This window comes from Ammodytes marinus (assembly GCF_949987685.1).
Source record: "Ammodytes marinus genome assembly, chromosome: 20".
Classification (NCBI taxonomy): domain Eukaryota; kingdom Metazoa; phylum Chordata; class Actinopteri; order Uranoscopiformes; family Ammodytidae; genus Ammodytes; species Ammodytes marinus.
The window spans coordinates 14,928,105-14,951,545 of NC_137224.1; the positions used below are offsets into that span (position 1 = coordinate 14,928,105).

General features: G+C 40.4%; 2 protein-coding genes across 3 annotated transcripts in view; one reads left to right on the forward strand and one right to left on the reverse strand.

Moving 5' to 3' along the window:
- The window catches only part of baiap2l1a (BAR/IMD domain containing adaptor protein 2 like 1a), a 28,337-nt gene extending 13,540 nt beyond the window's left edge, over positions 1-14,797 (reverse strand). The window contains exons 1-5 of one of the 2 annotated variants that reach the window (XM_080048668.1): positions 14,483-14,797; positions 12,363-12,438; positions 12,098-12,184; positions 2,662-2,723; positions 375-446 (exon numbers count right to left, since the gene is read on the reverse strand). In XM_080048668.1, coding sequence (XP_079904794.1) covers positions 375-446; positions 2,662-2,723; positions 12,098-12,184; positions 12,363-12,438; positions 14,483-14,533 — 348 coding nt within the window. In that variant the 5' untranslated portion in view covers positions 14,534-14,797. The remainder of the gene's footprint in view (positions 1-374; positions 447-2,661; positions 2,724-12,097; positions 12,185-12,362; positions 12,439-14,482) is intronic. The other variant, XM_080048667.1, reaches the window with a different exon arrangement.
- Positions 14,798-16,341: 1,544 nt separating this feature from the next.
- tmem130 (transmembrane protein 130) lies at positions 16,342-23,344 on the forward strand (the record flags this gene model as incomplete). The annotated part of the gene is made up of 10 exons (XM_080048558.1): positions 16,342-16,349; positions 16,429-16,511; positions 16,603-16,774; positions 16,856-17,001; positions 17,356-17,440; positions 18,025-18,227; positions 19,531-19,637; positions 20,113-20,230; positions 21,401-21,407; positions 23,224-23,344. The coding sequence occupies 10 exons, from the start codon at positions 16,342-16,344 to the stop codon at positions 23,342-23,344; spliced, it is 1,050 nt and encodes a 349-aa protein (XP_079904684.1).
- Positions 23,345-23,441: the final 97 nt, after the last annotated feature.

Consider the following 23,441-nt stretch of genomic DNA (forward strand, 5'->3'; position numbering starts at 1 on the left):
ATATGCCTCATGATACATGGGCCACAATATAATATATCACGATACATTGCGATACAATGCATTGCATTATATTGCCATGTTCCACATTCACTGAAAATATTAAAACAGAGTTGAAATACATGTAGCTGTTTACGACTGGTCTTAATACATCAGATTGCATAATATTGATAATCTAGCGGACAAATTGAGTCATAACTCAGTTCAATTAAAAATTTGTTTCAGTTCTCAACCCATTTAAAACTTTAATTATATTTCTTTATAAAATACATATTTTTGGACGCTACAATACAGATATTACGAAATTAAATATCACGCTATATTGCTGTATTGCTTTTTTTTGCACAGACCTACGAGGGACACTGGACTTCACTTACATTCATGTACTTAACATCCATCTCTGTCTTCTTCTCCAACTCGATGATCACCTCTCTGTGGAACATCTTGAACTGCAGAGGGGAAAACACACACACACACACACACACGCTCAAAAACTTTGCAACTTACATCATCCTGCATGCACGCAGTTCAAAAACACAATGTAGGGGAGAACGGGGTAATCTGAGACACTTTTTACATTTGCTCCCCTCTAAGCGAGCTAAAATGGTCAATGAAGCAAAAAAAAATTCTAAACACTTGAAAGTAACTCTGATCAAATACAACATATAAATCATATTCAATAATTAACATTCAAATGACAGATAGAACCAGTTAGATTAAAACACAGTCTGGGGGTCAGAACACAGGACCCTTAGAGCCAGCTAGTGTCTGGGGGTCAGAGCAAAGGGCAATCAGAACCAGAACAGTCTGGGACTCAGAACAGGACTAGACCCAGCTGTCATTTTCTATCTTTTGAGTATTTTTTTCTGCATTTGTTTTATTGGGATCATCCATTGAATAAAGACTTATTTCTTAGAGTCTATTAATGTTAAAGGTCACTCTCCTGTCCCCCACATACATACGTGCCAAACCATGCCCTTGCTGACACCCCTTCAACCACCAACCCCCACCTCCAGCCCACATTGTCTTTTGTCTTTTCAAACTAGTCTCCTTGCTACCTCAAATATAATGGATTCATTAAAAGAGGGCACAGACACTGTCTCACTTTACCCCACAGCATTTGTCTCACTTTACCCCACTGCCACAATTTGAGAAAAAACTACCTCTCTCAGCAATGCAGGCTAATCTTCAGTTATCATCATCACATGGTTTCATATTTTGGTAGTTCATCAACATGTGTGATAGTAGTTTTTCTACCTGAATCAATTTGATTAGGCACAACAATTGATTAAGTTGACAGCAAGAAAATGTACTTTTACATGCAAAAAATAAATTTTTGTGAAAAAAACATGCTTACAAAATCACTATGAGGTCCTCTCTTTCATGGCCAAGGGGAAATGAGAGGGACTTGAAAATATATATTTCACATGACCAAAAATGTGTTCCGTGTCCTAGATACAGGGGGTGTCTCACATTACCCGATGTCTCACATTCCCCCGTCCTCCCCTACACTTCAGTCACATGGCTCGTTGGTGATGTCATGGTAACAGGGGGATGACCCTTTGGAACGTATCTTAATTGGTTTATAAGCGGTTGAAAGCCCCCCACCACCAACACCACCATGGCTTGCTTATCAGTCTGTTAAGGTTAAAGATTGGTAAAAGATTTACAACTTTCCCCTCTCGCAGATAAAATACAATCAGTCCGGGATAGTCACAGGGAAAAATCACGAGAAAGCAGAGGATGTTCCCCTTGCTTTTTAGGCAGCTGAACTTTTCTCAACCAGACTGATTGTTGCGCATTCCGTTTACAGTTTCAGTTTACTTCTTGTCACTAGCAGCTATCTGAGGCATTTCACTCCCCGAGGCAGCAGGGCCAGGAATGACACGGTGGCTTTTCCACTCTAGGCAAACTTTCTTTCACCCTGCATAACTTGCTACAATTTTTCAAACTCTTCGAAAATGATAAGAATGAGCTCAAAAGGTGGAAGAGGTCAAGTGTTCAGAAAAGGACAGCGAACCCAAAAATGGAAAATCTCTTTAAGTCTATTACGTAAGATAAGCAGAGCGTTGGTGGCCACAGGGTACTCCATGAACCACATTTTTTTTTTAACAAGTGACCTGTCAATGCACACAATTGTTTTGACGGCATAATTGTGACAATTGGTTCTCTTTTCGTGCATCTTGTCGATTATGTTATTTTCTTGCTGTCATTCTTCTGATTGAGTGGAGTGGAGCAAAGGTGAAGAGAACAACCCCAAGAGTAATGGGCTTTACTGAGAGGACAGTGTGTCCAGGACTGACCATATTCTATATATTTATATTTTGTATTATAAAGAACTCCAATGAAAAGATCAAAAGCAACAATGTGTTACTGTGTCTCTTAGTAGGCTACTTTTGCCTTTCCTATATGTCTGTGTCTCTCGGTCCTACCACCATCCATTGTTTACGAGGATGTAAATCTTTAAAGACAGGTCACAAAGGGCTCCTTTCATAATTTTTTTTAAATTTTTTTACTAGTTTCTTAAACGATTGGGCATATAGTTTTTGCCAAACGCTACTCAAATATGAGTAAATTGTGCATTTGTTAGGGACTTTTTTTCGGAGGCAGATTTTGTGCACAAATGACTGTTCAGCAGCAGTAGGATGGCGTATGTGTACTCACATTCTCATCCATTTCATTATGGACCTTCTTGTGGGCTTCCGCTATCTCCATCAGAACCACACCTAAGAAGACATGAAAGAAACAACTTTTAGTATTAGTTCACAGTTCAAGAGAAAAAAGCTAATTTCGAGTGTATGGCCCTCTGGTTTTGTATTCTGCTCGTGGGCAAGTTTTTATTTTTATTAGAGGGGTGCTGGTTTGTTGTTTTGTTCACTTTAGACATGCTGGCTGTCTAGACAGTGAATCAGTGTACTTATCAAAATGTTGAACAATTCCTTTAAGGGATGACGGTAACAGAGAGCATTTGATAACCAGAATCCACACATCCAAAATCAACAAGATGTAGATTTATTAAGATTATAACAGAGAACAATCAACAAGAAAACACTTTTTCAAATTTCCTGTTTTCCCATCAGGCCTTGCAATCTCCTTTACAGCCGATATTTTACAGATGACTTATCTCCTTTCAATATTTGAACAGCTGTCAATAAGTAATCTCTATGAAACGTTCTGGTATTGTGCGGTCGGACACAGAACAGTCTCCATTCACGGCAGACGGGCTACAGAGGCAGATAGAGCAGCATATGACACAGGACAATGGGAGTGTGTCAATACTGTAAACACAAGTGGACAATCGTAGCTAAGCAGTTTATAGTGCTACCTCTTCCACAATGGGGTGAAATCTAGACTCAAGGTTTACTATAGGACACGGTGTTCTGGTGCAACCTGTAAAAAAGAAAAAAAATGTGTGGGACATCATATATCTGGACATGGACATGGGGATAGCCTCACTGTGAGGGAGAAGTTCAACAACCTGTAAGGATTACAACACTTTCAGAAGAAAGTAAAGAAAGCACAGGTGGCGGGTTCACTTTGCAATCTGTTTCAATCAAGTTGCACGTGTCAGCACACTCCACCTGAACACCTAAACTCTCCTACACATTTGACCCAACACCTGACATTCCTCCCTGGGCGCCTCCAGCTCACAGCAAACACACGTAATGACCCGCTGATACAGAGCTGGACTTCTGTGATCCGGCAGACATGCGCTGCAGCTACAACAACATTGCCCTCTGAAGGTCACCAGAACGTACTGGTAAATGCTGCCTTTGTGCTTCCACGGGGAGGGGTTGCGCCGTGCTCTGGGGCTGTTTGTACAGACCCCAAACAACAGACTGTGCAGCGGGGTTGGGAAAGGGGGGGGGGGAGCTGAGAAACGCTGTGGAGGTGGAGGTTCAAAGGTATCGTTGTACACCTGCAGCAGGTTTCACCTTTGGGGTTAACAAGGTGTGAAAGCCTGGACCGAGGGAGGGGAGGGTAAGCGCTGCAAAACGTTATCACAACTTGGTTTATATACACGGCAAGACAAGTTATGAATCACGTCACGTGAGCTGGAGTTGAAAGGGACAGAGTACAATGTTGTAAAGAAACAGAGGGCAGATGCTTGCAGGCTCTCTGTGGAAAATGAGGTGAGAGAGCTGGGATGTAAAATGAAACAAAATAATTATCTATTGAGAAAGTGTGAATACAAAAATATGGAAAAGTAGTTCCTGGACCAAGCTGGCCTTTTTGTCGGCTTATCTTATCTCCCATCTCGGCCTGTTGCTAGCCATATTGTTCTATTTTGAGGATTTCAAGTATACCAAGATAATCTAATCTCGCCTCAACCATTTCAAACATACATTTTGACCTTTTACACAGGCAGGTACGGGCCAGGGTTGATGAAAGATCCCAATGGAAACCTACACCATCCATGATTCATGACTTATGATTCATTGTTAGGAACACTATGGCTTTTCCTCCCCCCACTTGCTCATCCAAAAATGTACCATTGTGTAAACTTGTTCCGATACTGTAGCTCACAACTAGATCAAATTAACTTTGACCTCTGACACATATTGTTAAGTATAGTCTGAGCTTTGAGCAAGGCTGAAGACCAGCTGGTTAAAACACTTCCACCTGTGATGTGTCAACCACAGGTTAACAAAATACTTTGAAATAGCAAAGAACTGACCCAGGTTAGATAATTGATTTGATATCGGTTCTTAGTGACACGTGTATCAAATGCCTGTTTAACAACATAGCTGATAAGACGCAGAGCAACGCCTTTCACATTCTAGACAGGTGATGCCGTTAATCGGCTGGGAGTAGCCTTTCCAAACCCAACTCATAGTTAGCGTTTAGATAAGGAAGTTGTACAACATGAGATGACGGAGGCAGGACAAACACTGGCCGCTGTCCTGTTGCCACATTTCCCCTGGCAACTGGCAATCTTTCCTCCATTGTGCGACCAGCATCTGAGTTAGCACTGGACTTGCCGGCAATTGTTGGTCATCGCCACTGTAGCAGCGGTTTGTCAATGACATGCATCACTGGGCTTGTTCATGCAGGCTAGCAGTGTGTGGGATGTAACGTGGCAACCTCTTGCGTGACTCAGGATAGAATGGTATCTCAGTTATACACATTCCAGAGCAGGTGGGGAGAGACACTGTTGTCATAATGATGTCACAGTGATTAATGCAATAGAAACACATGGTAACTCATTTGTCATCTACTGTTGGGCAAATTAATATGCTGTCTTCAGATGGGAAAATCCCAATCATCATACAAGCTTTCATTTGTATGATTTCTCAGCTTGTTGAAGAAAACCGTAATGGAATCGTAAGTCTTTGAGGACTTTGCAGAAGAACCAACCACTTTGAAGACAACATAAACCAGTCCTTAAAAAGCTCAGACAAAATAAAAATGTATCTTCAGCTGAATGACAACTTGCAAACGCAATCTGCTGATGTTTGTATGATTGGAAGCATGGGATTGGGCGATTAATGCACCTTGAGGTTGGCATCGTTTAGTCGAAAACAACTGCGTGAACTGAAATGTTCAAACTTAGGGCAAGGCCGCATTGCTTATTTCCTAAAGATAAGGAAAAGTACGGTATATATTTAACAGTATTGATTAATCTGCTAATTATTTTTCCAATAAATCAATTGACATAATCTATAATACCAAAAGTATTATATTTACAATGATATATGATGAAGAAAAGCTATTGTACTGCCAATTGACTAACCAAACTGCACTCAGTTCACCCATTAACACAAAAAAGACAGAATATGACCTGCCATTACAGGCAGCACATAACATCATTTATTGCTAGAACACATTACACCAACTGCCATAAAATCAACAATAAATCAATCACAATGTCACATCTATATTTACTTGATAAAAGGAACTGAGGGCAGATGTTAAAATGAATGGAAATGAATGGAAGTGCTTTGTATGTTTTTTATGTGGAGTGACAATGAAGTATGTCTAAAGACTTTTAGAGTGTCATTAAATACTGGATGAAAGCTGCTATTGCCAAGCAAGCAAAGGAAGGGTCGAAAGGAAATCATGAGGTATATTTTTGAGGATTGTAGTGACAGGGTTTTAGGTGCTCCAATGTTACAGTTTATTGAGCGTTAAGTGAGTCTCTGCCCTCTTTAGAGGTCTCTTGGAGGAGGAAACTCCCGGTGCACTGGAGAGCCGTTGGTTTAATGGTGGATGCAGGGCGGGCACGGGCCTTTCAGATCTGGGATCATTAGAGAGTTGTGGGGTGTGCTGTGAGGAGTCACAAATGACTGAACAATCAACTCTGGTTTATAACAGCCTATGCCTGGTTTGGAGAAAACAAACTGTGTCTTTGCAATTGATCCTGGCATTTTAGTGTCCCATTTAAATGTGTCAAATGGTCAAGCTAATTGTCCTTAGCAACTGCCCACACTTCTATCATGAGTAGTGAAACTTTTGGGAATGTTTTTCCCTACTCTGAATAACATTGCGTTTCGGCAGCAAAATGTAAATAGCCTGTATAGTCTGTATCATTCCCTTTAAAGCATAGGCAGTAGAGATGACTACCCAACCCAAAGCTGCAAAAAAAGCTTTTGAAGTTCTTAAACCTATTTTGCACCAGATAAGAAAAACAAATTGTAACGCAGGATGGTAGGCTAAATGACAGGGGTCTACCTGGGAACGATTAATGGTTCCCTTAGGCTTCTGGTAATGTTTGTTTGTAATAAATGATAGATTTACCATGAAGCAGTGACGATACAGGCAATACTATACTGTGTGTTGTGTATGGCGAGTAAAACAGTCCCGCTATATAGCTTAAAGAGATCCTATTATATTACTTTTCTGGTCTTAATTTCTTGTTAAAAACTGCTATAGAGCAACCTGACACGAATCACATCACAAAAAACTATGTAGATTTTCGGGAAACTCTTCCTCTTACCCTAGCGAGCACAGCAGTCTCTCTCTACACAGTGCTTTGAGCTTCTCCGCCCCTCCCCCCCCTGCTGCAAACCCCACTCCGTTGTGATTGGTTACCTTCCTTCCAGCAGCGGGAGATTTTCAGGAAGGTGGGGGCATGCAGCCGGAGCTTGCCTGAGCAGCATTACCATACATGGAAACATGACAGAAACTACCCGAGCGTGACAGAAACTACCCGAAAATTTTAACAAGTTAGTTCTCGACCGGCTGCCATAGTGTTTAGTGCTCTGCATAGCCACCCCAGACGGTCAGCAGGGAATACGTCGAAATGCATGTACGTAATTATTTGATACTCTAGTATGGTTAAACATGACTATAAATCATTATAACAACGTTTATAGGTCATAAAAGTCGAAAAGTATCATAGGTCCTCTTTAAAGCCAGATGTATGAAATGTCCTAAACAGAGGTGGGCAGAGTAGCCAAAAAATGTACTCAAGTAAAAGTAAGTTACTTTAAGATTATAATTACTCAAGTAGAAGTAAAAGTACTCATAAAAATTATTACTCGAGTAAGAGTAAAAAAGTATGCCGTGAAAAGACTACTCAAGTACTCAAGAGTACAAGTAGGCCTACTGAATTACTCCGGATTTATTTTTGAAATATACAGAGCAACACAAACGGTACAGAATAGACACGAACATAATATAAAACAGCAATGTTCAAATAAAGATATGTTAAATAACATAATTTTAAATAAAACAATAAATAAGGTATTTAAAAATCAAATGAATAACCCTTGAACTCAAACAATAATACATTAATTATAGCCAAATTAAATACATCACCTTTCAAATAAAATTATAATAAATTAGGCTTGTCCAAAATTATATTAATTAAAACCAATACACTTATAACACTGTCGCAATTGTTTTGCACATACACATTTTAAAACAAATTCCTACAATATGTCACTGGCCCTGAGAAAATTATCTAGGTTGTGTTTAGCCCCAAAAATATAAAACACGCAAAATTAAACTTCGTTACACATCAAAACCTGCTGGCACACTCACTTAACGTATGAAACTACAGAGTGGCTGAACAAAGAGACCACTCTCAGACTCTCACACAGCCAGACTGGGGCATGCGAAGTGAGTAGGCTACAGGGAGAACAGGACATGTGTCAAAGAAGAACAGTTTCTCTGTAATTGCGGGTGTGTGGGAGTCTATGTCACTGTGATTGTGAGTGTGTGATTGTTATTTTGTGAGTTTGTGTAATTGAGAGCTTGTGAGTTTGTATGTGAGGCCAGACGAGTGGCTATTGCTCCTCGGAATCAGCGGTTTCTTCCATTTTCTCGACTCACCCAGATAGTCGGTAAAATATGCGTTTAACCTACATGGCACGGCCACGGACACAACATCGGTGCGGAACCGCATCCTTTAAAAAAGTCCGCGGACATTGTTGAGCCCTATGACAACATGACAACACTTGTCATGTGACTCAAGTGGCTGCATTTGATTGGCAAGCTTTTGTAATGTGGTTTTTATTGGTTGAAATAGTCACGTGATAGAGATGTTGGCTGAAGACGTCCCCGGGGAGAGAAATCATGAGAGAAATAGCTCTCACATGTAATAAATAAAATATATAAAAAAATAAGGTAACGACCGTCACGTAGCCAAATGGAACGGCGTAAAAGTACCGTTCTTTCTTCAAATATTTACTCAAGTAAAAGTAAAAGTATGTTGCAATAAAACTACTCCTAAAATTACAATTTATTCAAAAAGTTACTCAAGTATTTGTAACGGAGTAAATGTAGCGCGTTACGACCCACCTCTGGTCCTAAACTACAAACCACAAAACCTGTTACAGTAACTTTCGGCAGGAAACACTCACTGTTTTCTCCATTCTGAAGCCTCATTCTCTAGGGGGGTCGGGGGGGGGGGGGGGTACTGCCCTGGCTGACATTACCGTTTTTCTAATGCCGTCTGTACTTCAATATTTCATAAAACTACTCCCACTGACAGCGCAGAGAAAAGGTGGAAGGGTGGGGATCGTTCTATTCTTTCTCCTGTAGCTTTTTCAGTCCCTCGCTACCTGCTGCTTTTTAGAGCGGAGTGGAAACTCCCTGTGGTGCCACGCTAATGCAAAGGAAGTTTCTAATTGTAATGTACACCCACTGAGAAATATGACGATTCAATATACACATTATGGCTCACCAGCCCCACGACCATGGCACTGTATCATGTGCGATTTAACATTTGACAAGAAGAATACACTTCTGCTGAACATCGGCCAACAAAAACTAATGGCATATTAAACATTTCTTCGTTTTCTCTGATTTTCTTGACAAGTAGGCCTACAACACCAGTAGGCGACTTGACTAAGAGCAAGTGGAATGGGTGAACGAGAAAGGTTACTTCTTGTTTTTTCCTTTGTGAGAAAAATATGGCTGTGCAAAAATGTAGAGTTACAGAAGAGACCAAGCAGAAAAGAGCAATTATAGAGTCAGCAATGTCAGTAACCAAGCAAATTCTTTGTTAGGTCAGCTAACATAACCACCATTAGCTACTGTTGATAATACAGCAAGTAAAAAAGTAAAACCCCTAATTGTATTGTGTATCTTTCTTGCGATATTAGCCTCACATTACCTACTGTATGGAGAAAGTAAAGCACTACAACCCCTATGTGTGTTGTGTATTATGGCATACATCTGAAAGAAAATGTGGACAAACTGTAGACTCTGAAGAAGTAAAAGCCTCAGGTGACTTTCTGCAAATACCTGCTAACCGCTGTGACGCAAATACTTTTCACACCACACCAGTCACAGAGAAAGGGCAAAGAACAACAACCTATCACTTCAGAGAGAGAGAGAGAGAAATCCTTGCAGGGCGTCTGCAATGGAGGGCTAGTCTTGACAGCGGTGCAGTTTAAAGGAAATTACACTTAAGGTGGGTATAGTTCTGACACGTCAACCCCTTATTTAACTCTGACTGATGTATTTTGTTTTATTATACCCCCCTGGCCTCCAAAGACAGACAGCGGTGGATTTGGTGAGGCAGACGGAGGGACAGAGGATGAGTAGGATCAGTGGTGAGAAGAGGGTCTCGTCTGTCTGTCTGTTTGTTCAGCGTATTTGCTACTCGACTCGCCCCAATGTGAGAGTGAATTCACACTGTCTCGCCGACGTCTATTCCAGGCAGTCAAGGAATGACAGCCGAGTTGGGAGACCGAAACTCCCAGTGCCTTTTTTTTATTATTATCAGAGGCCATATAATGCTGGGATGCATGTATCAATGATTGGGGTCATATAAAGTGTCATAAAAAACATGATGTCACTCCCTAAATATAGTCCAATTTTCTTTTCTACCAAATTTCTGTTTCAAATTTGCCTTCTCAATCATGTTGCTGATTACTTAAATATGCTGATGAGTCTCTGGAGACATTGTCATTGTTTTTTTTTGCCATTAGGAAAGATTGCTGAGGCATTTGCGAAGTAGTTCCACCAAGTTGATTAAGGCATGCAGAGAAAATGTGACCAACCGACCATGCGACACAAACATATTATTTAATGAAGTGACGAAAGGGTTGGCATTGTTAACTGACTACTGAAGGGGTGCGGCCTGACAAACTCGATCAACATTGTGTAACAGCAATAGCGTGGAGTTCCAATACGTGCCGGACGGATAAAAACAATATATTACAAAACATGAATTTCCCTTTTTGCAGGGAGAAGATTTCTGTCTTAATTTTGACCGCTGTGTATCATAATGGGCAATAAGATAGCTTTTTTAAATACATACTTGCAACTTGGCTATTTATATATCAAAGCGTGCTCAATTGAAGTTTTATTCCAGAATGTTTTCAAAATAAAAACCTTTCTGGTGATATCAAGGATTTTAGGCAATGCTGTCCATTCAGCATTATGAAACGCTAACTTCCTCCTTGCACCTCTATATAATTTTTTATCAAACACCACTAACACACCTAATCATGTCTCTTTTCAGCAGTGACAGCTCTGAAAATCACTTCACAGAGTCCCACATTTCATCCGAATTTTGTTAAGCCATGCAAACCTAAAGAAGAAAAAATAGTCAAAAATAAATGTAGGAAATCCACAGCCATTTATCAAAGACACGTATGATGACGCATTTAGATGTAATATTCACTGTGGTCAAACAGTTTCCTTTAAAGGACAAAATGGGCTAAATGACAGAGCATTAGCTTTTGAGTTCTACGGCCCTTCTCTGATCCCCAACTTGAGCCTATACACATAATGACCAATTTATCAAGCCCACGACTAGTGACGCAGCAGCAGAATACAAAAAAGATTGCAACTTGATGAATTGGAATTAGGACCGCTTAGACGAAATGGGTCAGCTCCAGATTCTAGCACAAATAGAATAATTGGAGATGAGTCAGAGGAAGGCTGAAAAACAGCATGTACATGCTTTGATGGCAGCCTCAGAGAAAACATACTGAGGAACCACTTAAATCAGAGCGAGTGGTATGAAAGCAGACAATTATGAATCTCTGCTGCTACCTTGCCACGAGTGTTCGATCGGTGTTTTTTTTCCAGATGTTTTGCATAATTGCCTCGCATTTGGTATGACGGTTGCATTCAGAAAAAAATAGTTCACACTGTAGTTACACAGAAACAACATTTTGATGGTGTCCAGCTTCCATTTTCTGGCAGAATTTTTGAGGTGATCATCGTCATTTCAATGTTACTTTTAAAGAGACAGTTTGACATTTCTTTTGCCAAGAGTTAGATTAAAAGATCGATACCACTCCAGTGTCTATTTTCGAGCACATAACCCCCTGTAAAACTACACATTTTTTACACCTTCATTTTTGTATATTATAAGAAGAATTATAAGTTACGTGTTCACAAGTGAGTTGTGACACTCAAAGACACCTCACATACTTGGAAAGTGATGGTAAAATTCCCTAGATTCCAATTCCTTCAGAGGGCGCTAGGCTGTTTCCCTCGGTTTCCACTCTTTGTGCTAAACTGAGCTGACAAACTGCTAGCTTTAACCACATATTTACCTTCGCAAACATGAGAGTGGTGTTGATTTTATCATCCAACTCTAAAGAAGAAAGTGAATAAGTGTATCTGCCAAAATGTCAAACTACTCCTTTAAAGTGGGTTAGGGATGATTAGGGATAACTGTCATGAAACTCACCGAGCTCTCTGGAGACTGGAGACACCATGGCATTCTCTCCGACCTTCGAGACTGCATCAAAGTAGGCCTTTCCGGCAAGAGTCATGGCTGCATGGGGAGACAGACAGACATAATCATCAAGCTGCTGCCAGGAAAAAACAAAGGGCTTTCTGGATCATGATGTGGTTCCGGTCAAACTCAATTGAAAAGAAAAACCACAAATTCACATTGCATTACGACTTATAGACCAATCGGGTGTCACTTTATACGACTGCTGTCTTTTTACCTGCGACTGATTTCTCATAGCTCTTCCCCAGGTTGACCAGGTTCCTCAGGCCTGGGTTGAACTGCTCCATCACAACCTGGGACAAAAAAAGAAGAATATATCATCAAGCACCTTTCCTTGCCTAAACTTATTTTACGTTTTTGTACATTGCAGCCAGTCGCTTTCTCTGTCACTGTCTCCTAAACATCTCCTAAGCTAATTGGCCGCATGAGGAATTCTGAGTAATTACAACACTGGCTGTTATACCTTCTGCTGTACATAATTTTTTTTTTTATTACCAGTAATTAACAACTGAAACAATTATTTGGCCCTTCTTGAGCTCTTGCACCAGTTTCGGAGGGGGGGAGGGGGGGGGGGCACACCAGTTTGTAAACACTGACATACTGCTAATAGGCTTAATCAACTTTGTGTCAACTCGTTTGGCGATGGCTTCAATGTAAGCGACATTCAATAATATGAAAAAGTTATGCACTGTAGCTTTAAAAGAAAAAGTGCTTGCAGACAGCGATGAAATATCATGGGGCTATGTTTTTGGGAATGGGCGGGTTAGGGAAATACATGAAAACATGTGCAAGTGTCGGTTCTTTTGCTCTATAAATATCACCAAAGGAGAACAATAAAGCGTTCAATCTTTAACTTGACCCCTCACGTATGCTCTGAACTCCCTCAAAAGGGCGAAGTCCCACACATAGTTGTGCCTATTTGCGGCATGAACCCTCATCGCTCTCTCCTCCCCACCCAACCCAGAGCCCCACTCTCCCTCTCCCTCTCCCTCTCCCTCTCCCTCTCCCTCTCCCTCTCTCTCCCTCTCCCTCTCCCTCTCCCTCTCCCTCTCCCTCTCCCTCTCCCTCTCCCTCTCCCTCTATTGAAATGCCTTCATACATGCAAGTGCCGTTCACCTCCCTGTCTCTATTCCCCTGGCACGCCCTCAATAGAACAATGAAGGGGCAGGTATGACTTTACACGAAGAAAAGAACCGAGCAGAGGGGAGAGAAAAAAAAGGGAAACAGGTTCCTTGTTTTCTCTCTCTCTCTCTCTCTCTCCCAGATGAAACTGTGGCCATACTGTAAATTAAAAGGTACTACTCGCACCCCCTCTCTCTTTCTGTATCACACACACACACACACACACACACACACACACACACACACACACACACACACACACACACACACACACACACACACACAAGTTGCAAAACCAGGGAGGACATCCCACTGTAAAATGTTGATCTTAAACCCAGTCCAAAACCATAAAATAAACTTAAAATCTTTACTTTCTACTGATAACTTTTGGATTTTTAGACTCAGAGACAGCGTTCCCCCCTCTCTTTCATTCTCTCTCTCTCTCTCACACACACACACACACACACACACACACACACACACACACACGCACACACACACACACACACACAAACACGCACTCTCTCCCTTTAAATCTCACACCTGCGTATCACATGTAGTGGTGTGTAAACTTGATTAGATTGATTAGATCTAGGCTGGCGACACAAGACCAATCTATTGATCAAATCACTGCATGTCCATTGACAACCTATGGCGGGGGTTGATTAGGTGGATTAAACTTTCTTCCCCCCCCCCCCACACACTGAGAAACAGACAGACAGACAGACAAACAAACAGACATTCTGCACAGTTTGTGGCTAGCTGTGAATTAGGCTATGCAGCTTGTGATCCTTTAATAACAGGGTGTGTCCCTGATTTTTTTTTACGTTATGTAGTTGTTGGGGCTTTAAAGGCTGTTATTAGACTGCAAAGCTACAGCAGTGCCTTTGTAAACAACAGAAAGTTGCAGTTGTGAGACAGATAAAACAATAGGCCCATTAAACAATAAATGGGAATGGCGGGGATAAAACTGTCATAAAGCGCACCAATAAAATAAAAGCAAAGATCAGACACACTTACTTTTACTCTCTCTATCTCTAACACTTTAACAGTGTTGTTATATATGGTTTATGACACCAACTACAGTATGTTAAGATTGTCCCAAAACCGTAACCCCCTCCTCTTCCTCCTCAAGTTTTCATCATAAACCAGGGACAATCTCTTATAACATTTCGAATTGATTAACTTCCTTATTTGCTGTGTGACTTCACTTACCTTGTATGTGCTTTCAGTGAGTTTGCTCACATCATCTGGAGCCCGAGACATAATGGCAGGTTGTTTATCTCAAGCCCACAGGTCGGGATTATATTTAAAAAATAAAAGAAAAATACAAAAACAAACGACAACAAAATGCAAGAAATAGAAAATGATTGGTAATCCACGTTGTTCAATCACTCCGAATAATAAATCCCACAGCCGGTCCTTGTCCTGGTCTGCACCCTCTCTCCGGGCATGTGGACAGGTGGAGGGGAGGGGGACGCACTGACTGACTGACTCTGACTGTGGCACCGAGAGACTTCCCCCTGTGCTTTAGGGGCTGACGAGGAGCGCGCGAGGGTTACTGTGACGTCACGAGAGGTGTTATCCAAATTAAAGCTGTGTTCGCTAATGTTCTCGCGTGGTGTAACAAGGTATGATGAGGGAGTGTGACTCTGCATGTCATTAATTAACGAAAAAAAAAGTTTCGAAGGCAAGAGCCATTTGGGCTCTGAGTTGTGTTGATACGATAAGATGCTCTGGTTGGCCCACAGAGGGCGCTATAACACAGATGAATGTACAGCAATGTGGACCACCTGGTCTATGTAGGCTAGTGGTGGAAGCTGTTTAGCCTATTTTATATTCAAAATGAATGACAAAGTAGCAGTGCTGTGATAAAGCTCAAACCACGTTATAACATATATTGCATTCAAAGTAAACATAGTTCTGTATGTTCTGTAGGATTATAATTATTTGTAAAATAAGTATGCCTATATAAAGTCACACTTGCATGGTCCACATGTTTGTTTTCCCATGTGAAATGCTTATTTGTTTTTGTTTTGTTTTCCCTAACTTAAAAGTAACCAGAAAATCATATTCATATAAAGGCATAACTAGGCCTTTATGTGTCACATGGTTCGAAACTATGAAAAAAAGCAAAATTTCTCAACGTGATTTAATATTTAATTCATCTTGATTTCTGTCCATGTCCTGATGGGGGCGATATACACCTTCAAATTAAAAGCAAATTAAAGTGCCATCACTCCATTATTATCACCAGCCTAGACTTGGAAGGTAGCCTACAACATGTCACGAATAACACAAAGCTGCATCCTTTTCACTCTAACATATCAATATTCAAACATATTATGTACATTTTAAGTACAAGAAAAGTTTAACAAATACAAATTAGTCGCCCCCATATTGTGTATTAATGCAAACATAACCCAGCTTGGGGCCCTAGGTAACTAATAATGACCCTAGTTTCAGACAAAGGAATAAGGATGCACCAACAAAGTTTTTCTCTCTCCCAATACTTCAAATAGGGTGTATGCCAATCAGATACTGGTGCTCACAGTTTTTGAAATGTAAAACCTGTGCGACTGAATGATAGCAGGAAACAATACTAGAATTTCAATCTACAAATTGTTATAAATACTTTTCTATGTGCAAAAACAAAAACACAATAATAATCTATAAATTACCACATTGTCTAGAGGATAATTCTTGAGTTGTTAGCACCACCCTGTGGGTATCTCTTGTAGCAAAGTAAGCCTCACTATTATATGTGTGTATAGTATACTGTATGTTGGTGTTGTTTTTTTGTTCTCAGAGGGGAACAAATGTATCAATCTCTCGGAGAGATGTCCCACCATGTCACTGACAGGAATGTGAACTAGGCCGGTGCCTCCTTACTTAAAAGCTGACCACATGATTGAAACGCATGGGGACAATTTCAAGCCTGTTTAGAGCTCTCATCTGCATTCTCTGAATCTCACAGCCAGTTCCTCCCCACGTCCATCCACTCTGCTCACAGGATCAACTTTATCTCAACTCAAGGTCCTATAATTTAATTTCCAGTGAGAGGACCAGCAGATATGGACAGGTAAGTCTCTCATCCATTACACTATATCAAGTTGATATATCTTAATCTTTTCTTTAACCCGTGATGTGTATTCGTACAGGAGAAATGTCTGGATCTTGATGCTGCTGCTGCTCTTGGTTACACTGGGTGTGGCAGAGACCGTGAAACCTTTGACAGATTTGGGTGGGTCCTTCAGTATTTCCTCAGTATTTACACCTTTTATCGCAGGCATCCTAGGCTTTATAACTGAGCTCTCTCTCTCTCTTTTAAACAGAAGAAATTGCTGGGAAATTGGTATTTTACCAGACGGAGGGAAATGCCACCTATGTGAGGGACACGAGAGAACTGGCTTCAGACGTTCCCACCAAGACCATGTTTGAACTCTTCGACCCGCAGAAGAATTTCAGCACGGCAAAGTTCACCTATACGTGGGACTTGGGGAACGGGTAAAATAATATTGATTTTATTTTATAATATAACGGGGGTTAAGGAGGCTTTACTTTTCATTCATGCTATTTTTGATGCAGAGAGGTGATCCAAGGGACTGAGCCGGTCGTCCGCTATTATTACCCCGATTCAGGCAACTACACACTGCGGCTGAAAGTGGGAGGGGATTTGGCCAAATACACACCTCCAATCACTGATGTCTACACTGAGGACGTCCAAGTACTCGGTTTGTAGCTTCACATTAACACATGAGCAAATCTGTGCAACAGGTTTCCAAATTTCAAAAGTAATTTTGTCCCTTAAGAACTTAGTTTCCTTTAAACAAAAAAGATCAGAAGATAAATTAAGGTGAAGTCACAGGTTACAAACTCAGATTTAGCAAATGTCAATGAAAAAAAGGCCTGATTATTAACACTAGAACCTACCTAAACGATTACATTAGAAGTGTGAAATGTATCAGTCATACATGGTCAATACTAAAATCTATGTTAAAATACATGCTGTATTTTTGCCAGGGAAATGTTTTCTTATTAATTTTAGAAAGGGATGAAATAACTAATAACTGAAATTCATATTCTAGATGCCATTAAACACATCGAGATGAAGGGGCCTTCAGATTATGAGGTGTCTCAGAACACCAATTTGGCCTTTCATGTGGATGGAAGGTAAGCAGCATTCCTCCGCCAGAGGCATTATGTTTTCGGGTTGTCCATCTGTAAGTACGTCTGTCTGCCCGGGCCGTTCTTTTTAACGTGATATGTCATTTAACGTTATGAGGGAATTTCTTCAAACTTTGCTTAAACTCTCACACTTGGACTCAAGGATGAACTTTTTAGTTTTTGGAGATCAAAGGTCAACGGTAACTGCAACCTTGCATATAGCCAGGCGGTAGTTCCAGTTTGATTAAAATATCCTAAATATTGTAATACATTTTTATTTATCATGATTGCAGATAAGCAGAGATACACAATTTAAGTAGACATACTTGAGCGATGCAAGTTAAACATTTAAATCAGTGTGAAATAGAATTGTTACTTCTCTTTTCTATGTAAGGGCCTAAAATAATTGAATTCTAAATAAAATTTCAATATGCTTTACCAATGCAGGTAATGTGTTTGTGTATTTGATTGAGTGTGTGTGTGTGTGTGTGTGTGTGTATGTGTGTGTGTGTGTGTGTGTATGTGCGCGTGCATGTGTGTGTGTGTGTGCGCGCGCGTGTGTGTGTGTGTGTGTGTGTGTGTGTCTTCAGTCCCCCCCTATGGGTGTGCTGGCGTTTCCTTCCCAACTGTGTGCCGGACAAGACATTGGGGTGCACCCTGACCATACTGTATGAAAACACGCTGCGACTGAACCACACATTCACCTCTGTCGGTGTCTACTGCCTGGACATCAGTGTCCGCAATGACATCAGCAAGCTGCAGAGCTCCTTCAGCCTCTACGTCAAGAGAAGCAGTGAGTGGGCATGCACACACCCACCCCCACACACTCTATGCAGATATGCATAATACAAAAAGTGCATTGTCAACACTGTTGCTCATTACACTGCTGTATGTCGAACAAAAAGCCCCAGCCTGAAATAAGGGACGTCCTATTGAGAGCGCCCTACCTTTGGCGCTCCTGAATATGTAGCATAATCTTGCAGGTTTACTTTTAATGATAAGACCATTGTGATCCCTTTAATCAGTCTTCTATTCATCTACAAACACCTTGATCCATGTGTCACTGCGCCGTGTGACCCTAATAAACCCCCATCACTCTCATGTGACATCATGCTGAGAGGTTTAACTCCCGGGACTAACTATAAGAAGTACTTAACTCCTCATCAACAGGCATTGACTTGATAAGAGTTCACAAAGTCTCATGGCTGTCAATAGTATAGAAAACATGAATAAGAACAAGCTGTTAATGCCCTTAAAAATGGGAAAGGAGAACTGGAAAACTTTGCTTTTTAAGCGACTCATTCATTGGTGATTAATCAAAATATTAAGGGAGGGGTTGGAGGATACAAATGGAAAAGTAAAAGTGAAACAAATCTTTATATTGGTAACAAGCAAATTTTGTCATTTTGTTTTAATTAAATTCCTTAATTTTTTAATATTACATTATTAATGAAGAATTACTTATTTGATTTATTCAAATCATACATGTATACATGTCCCTTTTTGATAATTAAATTATTGTTATTATTATTATTATTATTATTATTATTATTGATTTTCTTCTTTGAAAATAATATAAATCTATCTTGTTATCTTACAATTGAGATCATTTAAGTCGACTCAGTTAGAGGAAAAACCAATTCATCAAAACCAGTGACTCTTCATAACGAATCATCGTTATCATTTAGTGCATTCATATAGCCAAGCGTTTTTGTTATTTTATTTTCCACAATCAAAAAGATTCCAGGAAATTGGAGATGCTGTGATGTGTCATGGGATAACACTGACCGTAGCATAAATGTAGGAATCCAGATAAAGGGGCCTGGTTGCTTAGCACATGACCGCTGTGTTCAATTGATTCGCTGCTGTTGTGATCCAACTAAAACTCAGAATAGTATGCTTTTAATGTCGGGGTCTTACAATTTTATGTAAGATTTTTTGGGTAAATTTGAACTTGGTATTCAATACATTGACCTCTGTTGCTGTGGACAGTGTAGTGCAGTGTAGCATGTTGACAAACTAAACAAGGTCACATTCCCTGTTTTACAACACACTCACAAGTGAAATGTTTTTTTTTCTGTCTGTGTTCACTGCAGATAATGCCCACCTGTTCTTCATCCTGTCTTGTGCCGCCATTCTTGTGGCGACCTTCTCCTTCATCACAGTCATCGCCTGCCGCCCTCGCCATCACAACAGGTCACAGGTACAAGGCCAAATGTTCTTTTTCATATATTCCCAATACAACTCTTTATCACACAGGCTTAAATGGGGAGGGAAGTGGTGACTAAATGCTGAACCAAGGACATGAGGGAGTAAACAAATGTGGCGCAGTCGCAGTAATATTTGATCAGACTGGGCTCAATGCATGCCATGGGAGCGTTTAGTGGTTGTCTCTGATGTAGGTTTGTTTTTATTAGCTTTGATGAACTGATTCCAAAACCCTTGTAAAGAGCCTAAGTCACTGCATCTTTAATGCAGTTTATGGCCACAAGGGGGCTGTCTGTGCCCAGCAATAATTGATACCTGTGCGGTACAGGAACTCCCAGAAATGACAACACTGACTCATACTTTATAGGTTGTGGACCTGTATTATATGTTAAAGCAACTTGTAAACAGACAAATGTCTTAGGACTGGCTGATGTTTGTGTGGGTGTTTTTTTTTCTTTTTTTTTTTGCAGTTTGCTGCTTCCAGTAATGCTGTATTCAGGAAGAACCAAGACTCTGAAGGTCAAAGCAGCATCCGCTTTAGCTTCTCCAACATCAGAAGGGAAGAAAAGGAGCCGCTCCTCTTGCAATGTGGGTCTCAATACACATCCTAACTGACTTTGATCCAGCAGCATACTGTGGTGACATACATGTAGTCATTAAGGAGATGAAAATAGGCAATCATGGCGTTAGCAATCACAAGTCTCCTCTTGCATATCACCATGTTTATAGCTAAATCTATGACTGATCAGTGAACAGTGTATAGCCTTAAATCTCGTTGCACAAACAGCGCCTGCATGTGTTATTGACTGTGGTCTAAGCTGTGTTCATTAATAGTTTAGCCACTAATGATGTTCTGTGTTTCAGTGTTTTCCATAAACAATGTATTGGTGATCAACTTATAGGTCACAGAGGGAGCTTGATTGACATTCAACTGAACTCATAATGAATTGATAGCTTATGCGCAGGGTCATGTTTAAACAATGAGTTGTAATTTAGGCATGCATTATTTATGTTTTTCTTTTTTTTCTCTTTGTATTGATTCATAAATGTGAACCTTGCTTTGCTTTTCCTTCCAGAAAAAATAAAAATAAAACATATGTTTCCTTTTTTAAAGAATAACTGGTTTTCCTGTAGTGCTTAATGTGGAAGACTCAAAAATCCATTTTGTAGTAAGCTCAGTTATGATCTTTGTCAAGTGTGAGTTTATGAACATACAGTATGTGGCAGTATGTGGGGGCTATTTCACCCACAATGTATTAAAGGGCCAATATGTAACATTTACAAAACAATCTACATCATATATTGCATATGGGTGAATGAATGAATATGCGTCAATGTAGGCTGAATAATATGACTTTCCTTGACTTTCTCCTTTGCCCATCGGCTACATTTATTCCTATGAAAAGCTACTGGATCATTTGCGCGTTCCTGAGCATGTACCACATATACACAGGAGAAGAAGAAGCTCAACCGGCTTTACTGTAATAGTTAAGGGATCACCAAAGTTACCACAATTCATCCTGGGACATAACGGTCTATATAGAGTTTTATGGCAATCCATCCAAAAGCAAGGCTCATATAGTGGCACATAAGGGGGGATCCCTGTCGATTTCCCCCTGAGGAGAGTGGATCAACAAAGTCATTAAAATTCTGCAGATGGAAAATATGAATTTCTGGACACATTTTTTGTGCAAATTTAACTTGATAGACATAGTTCACTGAAAAAAGTGAAACATTTTTGCCTGCTTGTGGCCCTAGATGAAAGGTAAGAGCATCATCAAATGCATTATACTTTCTTCACTGGACATCTTGAAAAGACTTAATGAAACATAATTTTCATCTGGCACAAAGCCAAGGGTCTAATTTCCATTACAGAGAAAACATTAGAGTGTTGGGAGAGAAAGGAGTTGACTTCTACACAATACGACAGCTTGTTCTCAGTTAGAGATGTCAAAACGTTATTAATTGTGAGTGTCCTGATGGATGCTAGTTGTCAGAGGCACTGTTGGGAGCTGCAGCTGCTAAGATGAATGCACCTCGCTACTTGTCAGAGGAAGGACCTTGAAGTAAAACACCGCTGTGGTTAAAATGTACATCTGCCCACAGTTTCTTCTTAGAAAAAAGACATGTCATGAACCATGGCACAATCATTTAATCCATTGTTGATATAAAGCTAATGATAAGTGCAGGTGTTAGTAATACTTTTACGAGTAAATGACCTTGAACCTCAAGCTCCGCATACACGTACCAAGACAATTGTTTAACAATGTGACAAATTTAAACATTTTGAATAAAATACAAAAAATTTAATTGTGGAACTTTTTTTTTTTTAATAAATTGAACATCACCTAGGGACATTTAGGTGGGTTTCTTTATTCAGATACTGGAGAGATCAAGTTCACTCAGTAAGGAGTCTTGTTTACACCTCTTTTGTAAGTGGTGGGCTGATATTGTCAAGCCTAACTCCCGCACCAAGAAAAAAGCAATGAAAAAATTATTTTATGGCATTTTGTTTCCCCTTGGGTAAATAATAAACACAATCAGATATTTTTTTTTGCTTGGACCGCCAAGGTATAATGAAATAAACAACAAAATATGTTTTGTGAGCATTGGATCAAGTTTTTTTCTTGTAGTATGCCACAAAAAATTGCTGTTTTTTATTTCAACAGACGAAAATGTTGAATCGAGCAAGAAAACTTTGCATTTCCAACTTTCATCGTGACCTCATCTGTGTTGAGGTGTAACAGCCCAATATACTCAACTTGAATTCACTTTTGATTGTATGCTAGCTGTCTTGTCGTCAAAATACTGCAGTATAGCGACTGCCATAGTGCCACGGCTACTCCGATTCTCCAGGCAGTCTCATGTTCCATTGCCCGCTCACTTGCAAACAAGGCCCAGAGGTTCTTGAATTCCTGACTTATTGTAATACTTAAAAAAAACATTGCATAACACAGGAAAAAATTGCATCAATGACTTATGTCTTACCAACATTAGTCATTTGGTTGAAATCGGATTATGTTTGATAGTTATGATTTCCACATATTTAGTTACGATTTCCACATATTAATTTAAGATATTTACCAAATTCAATCGGAAAACATCCTGTTTGTTATATTCTTGGACAGGATATCAAGGCGTAATCATGGTGGGGAGGGGTTGCAGTTCAGTGGGCTGAGGAGCTCATCTCTGCTGTTTGCAGATGATGTGGTAATGATGGCATCATCGGTCTTTGACCTTCAGCTCTCACTGGATCGGTTCGCAGCCGAGTGTGAAGCGGTTGGCATGAGGATCAGCACCTCTAAATCTGAGGCCATGGTGCTCAGTAGGAACCTGATGGATCAACTCCAGATATGGAATGAGTCCTTACCCCATAGTGAAGGAGTTCAAGTAGCCTACTTTTGGGTCTTGTTTGCGAGTGAGGGAACAATGAGAGTGAGATGGCCAGAGAATCGGAGCAGCAGGGGCGGTTTTGCACTCGCTTTACCGCAGCGTTGTGACGAAAAGAGAGCTGAGTCAGAAGGCAAAGCTCTTGATCTACCGATCGATCTTCATTCCTACTCTCCCCTATGGTCATACAGGCTGGGTAATGACCGAAAGAACGAGATACGAGTGCCCAAAATGGGTTTCTTCAGGAGTGTGGCTGGTTGCTCCCTTAGAGATAGGGGGAAAAGCTCAGTCACCCTGAGAGATTTGGAGTAGAGATGCTGCTCCTTTTGCAAAGAAAGTACTAGTTGAGATGGTTGGGGCATCTGGTAAGGATGCCCCCTGGGCGCCTCCCTAGGGAGATGTTCCAGGC